This window comes from Equus caballus, chromosome 8 (genome assembly GCF_041296265.1).
Source record: "Equus caballus isolate H_3958 breed thoroughbred chromosome 8, TB-T2T, whole genome shotgun sequence".
Classification (NCBI taxonomy): domain Eukaryota; kingdom Metazoa; phylum Chordata; class Mammalia; order Perissodactyla; family Equidae; genus Equus; species Equus caballus.
Genome location: NC_091691.1, coordinates 54,545,037 through 54,558,054, shown reverse-complemented (window position 1 = coordinate 54,558,054; position 13,018 = coordinate 54,545,037). Strand labels below are relative to the sequence as shown.

At 35.2% G+C, this 13,018-nt stretch overlaps 1 protein-coding gene across 3 annotated transcripts in view; it reads right to left on the bottom strand.

The window, feature by feature from the left end:
- Nucleotides 1–288: 288 nt before the first annotated feature.
- The window catches only part of IMPACT (impact RWD domain protein), a 29,155-nt gene continuing 16,425 nt past the window's right edge, over nt 289–13,018 (bottom strand). For all 3 annotated transcript variants that reach the window (XM_023647582.2, XM_023647583.2, XM_023647584.2), the window contains 5 exons: nt 10,865–10,962; nt 8,651–8,724; nt 5,228–5,318; nt 3,599–3,733; nt 289–2,849 (listed from right to left, as the gene is read on the bottom strand). In XM_023647582.2, coding sequence (XP_023503350.2) covers nt 2,781–2,849; nt 3,599–3,733; nt 5,228–5,318; nt 8,651–8,724; nt 10,865–10,962 — 467 coding nt within the window. In that variant the 3' untranslated portion in view covers nt 289–2,780. The remainder of the gene's footprint in view (nt 2,850–3,598; nt 3,734–5,227; nt 5,319–8,650; nt 8,725–10,864; nt 10,963–13,018) is intronic.

Here is a 13,018-nt window from a genome sequence, read left to right as displayed (position 1 = left end):
CTAATACAATGCTAACGGGGGTATAAATAATAAAACTTTTCTAGAGAGCAGTTTGGCTAAACCAATCAAGCTATTAGGAATGTGCAAATATTTGACCAAGAAATTCCATTTCCAGGAATTTTTCCTAAGAAAGTAATCAGAGATATATACAAAAATCTATATACAATGTAGTTTTCCACTGTTTAAAATAGTGAAAAAATGGAAAAACTTAAAAACTGGAAATAAATGGGGACTAGTCAGTATATTATGCTATATCCAGAAGACAGAATACAATGTAGCCATAAGAAATTAAGCCATAGAAGAATATTTATTGACATAGGAGAATGTTAACAATATACTTTTATATGAAATATGAAGGATACAAAACAGTATATTCAGTTTAATAACATTTTTCATGGAAAGAAAAATAACCATATATACGAAAATCATGCATAAGAAAAAAATAGGATGTACATATCAAATGTTAATAATGGTTATATCTCTAGATATAGGAATTAGAGGTGATTATACAATTTTCCCAATAAATTTCACCTGCCCTCCAAACAGCATCTGCTTCCTAGGACTCTTTCTTGGTTGTGATTAGTTTGGTACAATTCTCTTCAAAGAGGCTGTTTCATGATATATATCTCCAAATTATACTGCTATTCCCACTTAAAGAGTAGATGCTACTTGCTCTTATACACTGGCTTATGGAGAACATTTTTAATTAATACAATATACTATTAAATACGCCACAGCATAGATCCAGCTATAGAAAATTACTTAGAGAATTTGAAAATCCTCTAATTGAGAGAAATTGTAAATACAGAAAAAAGATAGCATCATCGGTTAGAAGTCCATAATTGTAAAGTGAAATAACTCAGGCTCCAGAATTGGAGACTTTCGAATCTCTCTTTACTACCTGACTTTGGGCAAAGGATATTAGGGTTTTTAGTCAGGAAAGTGTGGTTAATTTCGTAGACAGAAGCAAAAATAAGATTTTTTTAAGTAGGGGAAAATGAGATCACAGATATAAAGGTGCTTTTGTTTTCTATGAAGACCAAAATAAACGTTAGATAAATAGCAAGAAATTCAAATTTGGTGTTACAGAAAAATTAAGTCCCACCCTTCTGCAGCATCAAATTCTTACTGTTTTATGTCTTCTTTCACAGGTTTGACATGCCCAAATTGTCAAATTATTTTAATACTAATTAATGGTCTTTAAGTTCTTTAATTATTTTAACAGTTAATACACAGGGCATTAATTAACTTTTCATGGAATCTGAAGTAAGTGTTCTAAATACATATAGGTCACCCTCTGATGCCCCTGGATAACTGGCAACATCAAACACACTTACAACAAATATAATTTAGATTTCAATTCTCAGAATCCATCCTAGTGTAACATTATTGACTAGATTCTTATCAGAAATACCAAATAAGGATGTTGGATCTTTTAAAGGTAAACATCAAAGAACAGAAAAACCTATCTATCTGTGTTTCCTCTGACGCTTTCCAGCTCCAGCACCATCCTAAGCTGCCTCCAATTTCTGCTCCTTCCCTTTGGAAGGGAATCACAGGCAAATCTGCGATCAATTAATAATTTTTAATAATTGTTTGCAATCATATATGAAAGGGAACAGTTTTTTTAATATATCAAAGGTAAATTTATTGTCTAGATGCCTAGAGATAAATCACACAACTTGCAGATGAAAGAAACATAAAACACTGATAAAAAGGAAGATTTGATAAGAATGGAAAAAAGACAGGGATTTTCTTTGTTTTTCCAATCAAAATGTTTGTTCCTTTTCTCCACAAAGTCATGGAACCGAGGAAGGCTGGAGTGCAGACGGGAATAGTGCATCACGTTTACATAACTACACAACAGACCCTTGGCCGCCACCAGTGTTGTTCTGCCATCTCCATGCCTTCTATAAATGTCCCACTGACCACAGCATAGCTTCTAGTGTAGTTCTGATTCCTCAGTGAAGATCACAAGAAAGTACTTCCAGGTTGTTAGAAGAAACCACAATGTTACACCAACACATTTCAGGGGTGGGAGGAGACTACTGACACTCCATATTTATTGCTTGACATTACAAGAATTAAACTAAAAAGGTAGAGACTAGAAAATCACTTTTTGCAATTTCACTATCACCAATTTGCAGACAGAAATTGAGGCATAACACTGATGCTAACAAGTATGTTAGATGAATTATCACTTCAGCACATAACTGCAGATGGATACTCCTGGATTTTCACTTAATCCATTACTCAGTGATGAACGCTATAAAATGAAAGGAGACATACTTATGAACTAAAATCACAAGAAGAAACTCTCCAAGATCAATCTTCGATGAGCCTCTATTCCAATAAGCCATAAAGAGCAGTAAAAGGCAATTTTCATTTAACAAAATGAGAGTCCCAATGACAAGAAATCAGATATTTATATTCCCCTGGAGACATTTCTTCTCCACCTAACAAAGGCACTTGACATGTACTGAAATGGACAGTTAATTCAGGTACTGCCCTGGGCAACTGTTACCTTCCTAAAATTAGATGAAGTGGTGATTAAGTTCAAATTAATTCTTCCGAATCAGCCTGAAACATACATGAATATATCACAAGTTCTCTATTTTTGGCAGATGATATAACCAAAGAAGAAAAGATAACGTTGGTGTCCACAATGAATTGGCTGACTTGAGCAGTCCAGGATCCTCTCTCTGCACAATACACTCCTTGATGACTGTGGAATTTCTATGTAATTATAGGCAAATTAACCTTTCATATAGTTTCAAGTATTAATGTTCACTCCTCTTCTTGTCTTTTTTTACTTTTTTGTTCTTTCCCAAAGCCTTAGATGACTCCTCCTGGAAAAGACACAAATCAATGTACTATCTCCCCATTTATATAAAGATACTGGCTTAGGAACCTTAAATCTAATCATACAGAATATGTATAATAGTGAAAAGTATATTACTTCCATATGCATTACCTTTCTGTTTTACAGGGCACTTTTGCTTATAGTGTATTTTAGTATTTCCAAAATAATCAAGGAAAACACTCATTTACCTAATAAATTTATGTTTGGATAATTTCAATATTATTTAATCTATTGTCCACTTTCCAAAGTAAGGCAGCAAAGTTTAAATAAAATAGATATGAATATACTTATAAAATATGAAACAAAAAAACCTCAAAGTATAAAGGAAGAGGCATCTGAAGGCATGCCGGGGAAAGGGAAGATGACATTCCCAGAGAATGTCAGAATTTTACGAATGTCTAAAAAGAACATCTAGCTCACTGTAGCATTAGCTACAGCCTCTCTGGGCCTCAATTTGAGAGAGTGGAAATTAACTGGTCTTTAAGGTTTTCATAAAACTCTAAGAATCTATGAAATTAACATTCAAAGGCATGAAATGATCTGCCCAAAGTCACAACTGCCCAGTCAAACGTTTTGACTAGAACCTAAGTCTCCAGTTTCCTAGTCCAAAGGTTTTTGTAACACACTATACATTCTGATTCATTCTTAATTTTCTCTTTTTTTTTTTAATTTTAATTTAATTTCACAGGCAATGGTGAGAAACTTTCTGGATATAGTATCAATATAGCCACTTACTGGTGAGTTTGTGTAGTTCTTCTCCACGAGTATGTTTCTGGCACAGTTGTTGATGTGTTTAAAGCGATCTGGTCCTAGCAGAATCCCTCCAAACCAGCGTGATACTACCACCATGACATTTCTCACATTCAAAATCTGTTATTTTCAGAAGCAGAATTAGACACACATATAGGCATGTACAAAAGCGAGTTTGGAGAATGAAATAACCCATATATAAAACTGCACATAAAATTTCCTGGTGACCTTAATGGCAGAACCACATGAGTGAGCAGAGTGAGATTACTAACAATTCAGGGGATAAAATGTGAGGATGGGAAGAGAATTTGGAAAACAACCACTGTATGCCAGTGTCCTTGAATTCCAAACTTTGGGGCAACCGGGCAGAGTGAAGGGGAGATCATGCAGGTAGGGCTCCAGTTCTTGGGGACTTCAACCAGAATACCTCAGTTTAGGCAGCCATTTACCCCTAGGCCAAACAACACAAAACCTGCTTCTGAACAACTACTAGAGAGAATGGGGCTGCATGAGCAATCACTGATGCCTCCCAGTAAGGTCTTCCTCAGTTTAACATTTGTCAAATGCTGCCCTTAACGTGAAGCCCACCACTCTACAGGCCTGACCCCCACAAGGAGTTCCTATCAAGGGAATGGCCTGGTTAGAAAACAAACCTCCACATACAACAGCAGAAGAAACTACAGCAACTACCTTAGAGAAAAACCAATCCATTCTTAAAATTAATGGACAATTAATGACCACCAGACAATCCAGCAGCATGAAAGAGAAAGGACAAGATAAACAAACTAAAATGGACCAGAAAAAATTTAAGGGAAAAAACACCTTAAAAAAAAACAGAAACTCTAATTAGTATAGTCAGAGAAATTTTAGAAGATACTGCATCCATAAAACCAGAACAGTACACGGGGCTGGCCCCGTGGCCGAGTGGTTAAGTTCGCGCGCTCCGTTGGTTCGAATCCTGGGCGCGGACATGGCACTGCTCATCAGACCACGCTGAGGCAGCGTCCCACATACCACAACTAGAAGAACCCACAACGAAGAATACACAACTATGTACCAGGGGCTTTGGGGAGAAAAAGGAAAAATAAAAAATCTTTAAAACCAGAACAGTACACTACGAAAAATAGAAATTGAGAACAAGAAGTGGTTGCTAAAAAAATTTTAAATTCAATAGAAGCTTTGGAAGACAGTCAAGAAAATGTCTCAGAACATAAGGCAATGAGATGGGTAACTTTAAAAAGGAAACATTCTGGATCTATCCAGAAGGTCCAAGATCCAACTAACAGAAGTATCACAAAGACAAAACAGAGAAAATAAAGGGGAGGAAATTGTCAAAAAACAGAAAGGAGGAGCTTCTTCAGAACTGAAGACAATCTTCTATTGTCTATGATTTAAGAACTTGAAAGCACAGCACTTGTTATTAACCTTTTGCTTTCTTCCCCATATCCAGTGGTTAAAATTTTCTATCAATGATTAAAAGTTAAGTACTAATTAAACCAAATGTATCTCCTGTTATATAGTCTCACTGATTTACTTATTCCTAAATGGAGCTCTGTTTGTTGAGAAATTTTATGGCTCATAGAACGGGATTAACAAGGTTTAATTTACACTCACCTCCATGAGATGGAGAAGACGCCCGCCAGCTGCTGTTTCCCCATCATCCTCACAGTCCTGTAAGAAGGTCTGTTTATCCTCACAATATATTCTAGAAATACATGCAACAGTGTTACACTTTGAAACCTCAAAATACTAACAAAAGTTACTCCTTCATAATTGTTGCGATCAATTTACTTTCAAAATAAGCATATTTGCTATTAAAAAATCCTTCTTGAACTATATATTAGATATATTTTCACTATCTACTATCCAGTATGTTTCATTTTTTATATCTATATAATATTTATATTATATATAATAAATATCTATTATTTGTATATTTATTATATTTGTATATTTATATAGGAACCAAGGGTGCCTCCTTAAAACAGAAATGCTATGATTATGGTTAGGTGAGTTTACATATCTGACAGTTCCCAACTTCATCTAACCTTGAAGCTATGAGGTTATATAGAGTAGTCACTGAAAAACATTTATTGAGAATATACTGTATAGATGCATTATACATAATAGGCACTATGAAATGATATAAAAGAAGTAAGTGGCATACTCCTGTCTTCAAAGAGCCTAAGATCTAGTGAAAGAGACAAAAAGTATATTAAAAATATGGAGGTGATAAAACCAATATGTTAATATTTTACACTTTTTTCATATCTTATTGTAGGCATCAAGCATTTCTCTATCTTCCCAATTCTGACTAAGAATTATAAGATTTACTTTTCTCTATAATTTTCCCAGGGATCCTTATCAATATCAGATAAATCATGGTATTTTTACCCATTTAAATTATCTAGAGAGTTAGCATTTGGAATAATAATGTAGGGATACATCATAGTAGATTAAGCTTGGCATCAAGTGCGACAGAGAAACAGTGCCAGTTAAGGTATGCCATCTAGTGGATTTCTTAGGCCCCTACAAACGGTACCATCTAGGACTAGGCAAATGCAGCAAAGATATCTTTCCAGCTGTGACTGTAAGAGGTCAGATACTACCTCATCTATACACCTAACTCAATTACATTAACTTTACTATAGTAATCATATGCATTCACTCATTCATCATTCCATCCACCAATCCATCTATTCGTTAACTCAATATTTACTGCCCACCTACTATGACTAGGCTCTACTATTATTATTTTTCTTTTTTAAAGATTTTATTTTTCCTTTTTCTCCCAAAGACCCTCGATACATAGTTGTATATTTTTAGTTGTGGGTCCTTCTAGTTGTGGAGTGTGGGATGCCACCTCAGCATGGCCTGACAAGCGGTGCCACGTCCGCACCCAGGATCTGAACCAGCAAAACCCTGGGCTCCCGAAGCAGAGCGCGGGAACTTAACCACTCGGCCACGGGGCCGGCCCCCTAGGCTCTATTATTATTGAGTTGGCCTCATTTGAAGAAAAGAAAGTACTACTAAACAAAATTTTATATGTCAAATTTAAAGCAAAAAGCAGTCAGCGGCTGGTTTATATTAGGCTTGTAATTATAATCTAACACCATAATTTTATGGAACAAATGAAGAAAATTTGACTACATAACCAATACTGTTAGGTTGTGGAAAAAAACGCAACACTATGGACATTTTCACTAACCCTTTCCTCACATGCCAGGAAAATAATGAGGCAGCACCCAAGAGCTGTGTGTCCCAGCAGTCTGAAGAGCGCTCCGTAACTTCAAAGTGGGAATACAGCCCCATAACCAGGAAGTAACCCTAAAAGGACCCTAAGCATTCAAAATACACAACACAAAGTCCAGGTACCAAATAAAGGTCAATTATTTTACTCCCAATGAGGTCTTTCAAGACTCCTTTGTGCCTTTTTAGTCTTATCTGACACACAATTCTGACAAGCTAAGCTCTTTCATTCCCAAGAACCAATTATGTAAGGTGCTAAGGTGAAGGGGCTGCTACATGTAGTCACAATGACATTTGTGAGAAATGACAGCTGATCTCCTATTAATACGCAAAACTACAAAAATATAAGAACTTAACTTCAAAATCTGGGGCTTGAAATAGAATATCTGGCACATTATTTAACTTTTTGATAAATTAAGATCAATATCATGTACAGCAATTGTTGAAGGTGCAGCCACACAGCATGGAGGAATAAAATAGAGATAAATGAAATTAGATTACCAAATTCAGCTCTGCCACTTAACAACTATGTGATCTTGAAAAACTTAACATTTTTACAGTAGCAGAGTGGCTGAAATAATCAGAATTAACTTTTATAAAGTGCTTGCCACAGAGTAGGCAGTCAATAAACATGTAGGATAAATAAATACTATTAATACTCTTCCAGCACATTCTAATACTCCCTGCAAGCAAACATAGTCTAATCCCTCATTTTTATATTGATGACCCTAACTCATTAAGCAAACATCAAAGTTCTGTCCAGTGATACTCTAGTAAGTAGGGAATTATATAACAAACAGTTTTTTGTAAGTTTTGGCATTTAGAGGGATATGACTTAGTAATATTAAAAATTCACCTATCCAAAGAGATGGATTTTTAAAAATTTTTTTGAGTTTCAGATAGCCTAGATTTTATAAACAGTCTCAACCACATTTTAAGTTTGCACCAAATCCCTGTCTATATTCTGATTTATTACAGTCCTAATCTATGCTCTTTTAAGTCTGTACTAACTCACATATTTAAAAATATACCCTTCATCTCTTTGCTAACAAATCAGCAAAGATTTGTGTAAAACCTTAGTACTCAAAACTAAAAGGCATGTAGTAAAAGAAGCTCTCTTCATTTACTGCTAATGAGAGCATAAATCAGTTTAAAAGAAAAACTTTGGAAAAAACTTGGCAATGTGTATCAAGAGTTTCAAAAATGTTCAGACTTTTTAAATAATTCTATGTCTAGGAATCTATTCTTTCTTCCTTTTTAATTATACCCCCATTTCATTTGAAAAAAGAATCTAGAAGCAACCAGAACTTATCCTGAGGAAGTAATCTAAAACGTATACAAAGATGTTCATGGGACTATTCTTTACAATAGCGAAAAATATAAAAAACTAAAACAAAAAGGATATGGTTAAATAAATTGTGGTATGGAGCCTCAAACAAATATTATACAGTCATTAAAATAATGCTTATAAAGCAATTATAACATGAAAAAATTCTTTTGTTAAATCAAGAAAAAACAGGATACTAGGATAAAGCATTACAAAAATACACTCTGCATAGAAAAGACAGAAAACATATCAAAATACTATCAGTTACACTTAGTGGCAGAAAACGGCTGATTTTCCCTCTGATTCTGTTTTTTTCTTTTCTGCAGTTTCCAAATATTCTACACAATTATTACTTTTATAATGGAAAACAACACAGAATAGCCATTATTTTTTAAAATCATGTATCAGTTTCCCCCATTTTTTACAAACTGCACATTCCTAAAATTATGATGATCACTCACCGGTACGCATAGACGTTGTGGGTAGCACTAGCTATTTTCTTATTCTCATATAATTTGGCGAGAACCATTTTCACCTTAAAAACAGCAGTAATATAAATAAACTAATGTATACTTTTTATTTGCTCTGTAAATAAATGATGGAAAAACATCTGAAAGCACATTGATATAAGTACTGTTGTACTGAAATCATTATTTAAAGAATCTACTACACTCTGAAAAACCCATTTCCAGAGTTTTCTCCTCATTTTAGGGGCAGATACTGATACTCTCAATTGGTATAAAAATGACAAATCTGGTATTTTTGAGCCCCAATTATCAACAAATATTTGAGCACTAACCATGTCTAAGGTATTTGTACATGAAAATTTTTTCCCCAGGTAGAGCATTTTAAATGTAAATACGAGAATTTCTAAAAATGAGTTCTGAAAATTTACCAAATTTATCTATCCAATGTGATAGATGCACAATAATGGTATATTCCAAATATTATAAAGCTAAAACTCTTTCGGGGCATCATGTAAGGTTCACAGAGGAACATGAACCCAGTCTTGAAAGATAAGTGGCAATTCTTCTTCATCAAAAGGGAAGAGAGGGGTAGTGCAGGAAGAAGCCATTCCATTCACAAGAAACAGCATGTGCGAATGTACCAGACTTAGGAAATAAAAATAAAGTATGTTTAGTTAAATTGGAATTTCATATAAATGAATACTTTTTATTATAGGTATGTCCCATGCAATAATGTTTACTTGAAATTCCAATTTAAGTAGGTATTCTATATTTTATCTGACAACCCTAGCAGAGACATAAAAGGGGTTCAAGAAGTGATAAACAGTCTTATGTAGCTGTAACTTAAGAGTACGAATGAGAAGATGATAGCAGATGTATCAGGAACGAAAAAGCTAGGGTCCTAGCACAAAGGGCCTTGTATAACAAGTTTAGATTTTTCCTTGTAGACAACGGAAATCAGCAAAGATTATGTGGGGGGAATGGTGACAGGTGTCCTGATCTTTCAGAAAGGTAACTGGCAAGGAGTATGGAAGAAATATTGAAGAAATACTGGAGGTAGGGAAGACCGAGCTAGAGTCAGGGAGACCAACTTGGATCAGAAATTGTGCAATCTTGTGTTTATCATTTTTTAAACTTTCAGGTTCTCAGATTCCTGATCAATAAAATAAAGAAGACATTGACCTCTAAGATTTGTTTCAGGTCTCACAAATTATGATCTTGTAACTCTAAGTGACTACAATCAGAAACAAAGAGGGTCAAGGATGAACAGACATAGAATAGAACGTCTAAGGACCCCGACAAGAAGATTATGAGCAACAGCCAAGGACAAAATAGGGTTCCTGAGAGAAAAGCGCAGAAGCCTGCACCAAAAACTGCTGTCTTGACCACAAGTCACTGCAGAAAAGCACTTCCTCTCCCAGAGCCTAATACAGAGTGAAAGGCAGCCCAGTACAAAGCAGTGTAGCCCTAGAGGTCAGGGTTCTAGAAGAGCTTAGAGAGGAGAGTCGCTGTTGAGACCAAAGGGAAGAGACTAATGCTCAAAACCCATGCTAAGTTAATGAGACTTTTTGTTGTTAATTTAACTTTATAGGTAGTACTGAAATTGTCTCTTACATCAATAAAGTTTAAAAGAAGCTAGATTATAGCAGCAAGGAAGAAGAAAATGATTCTGCTGAAAAGAGAGTGAAAAAGACAAAGACTAGGAATACTGTTTTTGACTGAAAAGTCTCCCATTTGATATCCCTGGGTGGGAGTTAGGTCACCTAAGATCAGGAAGCAGAAAGGAAAAGGAATTCAGGACAGGAAAACAAGGCTAAGCCAGTCTGTCCAGTGTCCCCCTAACTGGGCAACAATGGAACAGACTTGGTTTTATAGCACTCTCACGCAGTAGGACAAATAATTCTTTTTAACAAGCTATTTAAGCATCATAATTTTCCACAACACCACAGTGGGTTTTTCCTGTTTGAAAATCCATTTGAGGGTCAGTCCTAATCAGAATTCAGATAAAATTTTGAAAGCAGTGAAAAACAGAAACAAAACAAATCGTCCATGATTTACAGTAATTTCAGGGTAGGAAAATAAGCAAATAATTTTTATGTTACATGAAAATTAAACATAATAGTAAAAATAAGGATATTATTGCAAAACCATTTACTTGACTTACTTTGGTAAAACAACATCAAAGTGAGCCGGACACGGTAACTTTACCTGCTTGGGACAAACTACTGGAGCCAAGTGTGCCTGAAAAGTACTTCTTCGGTCTGTAATAGGAATGCCATGATCGATCGGAGGCAATTCTTCTATTTCTATAAATTTAAAGAATTATATTACTTTTATTTTTAAAATTCTTACATTCAAATACTGAAAATTTGGCAATGGTGTGTGGAGGGGGGTTCGGAAAAAGACATAAATTATATTGCAAATCAACCCAAATAGCCATTAATAGTTGTCTATTAAAATCAAATTATAATTTTAAGGGAAAGTTTCCAAATACATTGTAGGTAAAACTACTTGACTTATAAATGATTTTCACCTGCCAAGGTCACCCAGTGGAAGCGGTGGGTTGGGACTCAAATCCTGGACTATTGAAGTAGTATAAGTTGGTATAACATCTAATTTTTAAGAATATAAAGGGGTCGTGAGACCAAAAAGATTGACAGCTGCTAAATACCACAACTTATGTAGCCATTGTACTGCGGATGGACCTCTGGGTTGGGAAACCTATAACTTTATTTTGTATAGCTGTAACATACAGTAGTCCTCCCTTATCTGCAGTTTTGCTTTCCATGGTTTCAGTTTCCTGCGGTTAACTTTGGTCTGAAAATATCAAATGGAAAATTCTAGAAATAATTCAAAAGTTTTAAACTGCACTCTGTTCTGAGAAGTGTGATGAAATCTTGGACTGTCCCTCCTGGGACATGAATCATCCCTTTGTCCAGCAGATCCAGGCTGTATATACGCCACCGGCCCATTAGTCACTTAGCAGCCATCTCAAGTTATCAGACCAACTGTTGTGGTATCACAGTGCTTGTGTTCAATAACCCTTACTTTATTTACTAATAACCCCAAAGCCAACTTTATTACTATTGCTGTTAATCTCTTACTGTGCCTAATTTATAAATTAAACTTTACCACAGGTAGTACGTATAGGAAAAAACATCGTATATACAGGGTTCAGTGCTATCTGCAGTTCAGGCATCCAGTGAGGGTCTTGGAACGTATCCCCCATGGATAAGGCGGGACTACCGCATGTCTTCTGCTAATAAAACTCTTCCTACTTCATAGGATTGAATTGGATGTATCAATAATACACCAAATTGGTATTCAATAGAGTATCAAGATTTCCAGTTATTCTGCCTCTTAAACAAGTTTAAGAACCACTAATTTACCTTTAACTATGTTGAGAAAATGACCAACTATCCTGGCTGCTGCAGCTGCCCCACTTAGGATAAAAAGTCATTCAGGAAGAAAGAATTAAAACTTTTTCCTATTCCTATTCTTTAATCTGTTGACTCTTACCAAGTCAGTTTGCCTTAAAATTGATGAAATACTTCAACTTAACATGTGTAACAACGTTTCTGGAGAGCTTTAAACAACTTGCCAAAAATCACTGCACTGATTAGTGGCAGGACTAGGACAAGAAGCCAGGTTTATGCAGGATGTTTTACCTTCCCCCGATAGTGTCCTCTTCTTGAACAGACTGTGACGACCATACTAGTATAGTACTAAGGTCAATATCAACAGGGTGCTGTTTATTAGTACTGATTTTCACTCTTTTTCCTTTAATAGTGGATCTTGATTCCCAAAAGAAATCATATGCCAAATCCACAAGTATACAAATGAATAAAATGGGAGCTACTTAGATTGAAGCAGGGGTAGGAGTCCTGGCTCATCTTCTCCACTCTTTCACTTCCTCTTCACCCCCTTCCACTAGTCCTGAGACACCATGCAAGAACTTTAAACCTTCATAATACTCATTAAAATCTACTGTAAAATGGCAGAGGAAACTCCTTACCTTCAAAGAAAATGAACGTTCCCTCTGGTTTATCACGTTTTTGTAAGAGACTTGAGAAAAATGACGATATCATTCAAAATTTTAAAATACTGAAATGGAACATACTGTCTGATAAAAACATAGAGCTGGTCTATCACATCAACCTATTCATAAGGTGAATAGTACTTAATTATGGAACAAATCTGCTTAAGCAGAATTGAAAATCTTAAAGGCATTTTATTAGCTTTATTTCAGTGGCTGCACCTTCAATTACTATATTTGGATTTGTAAGCACAGACTAAAATTTACCTGTGAGCCATCAGAGGAGAGATCAGGATTTCAAAATGAAATATAAAAACAGGATGTGA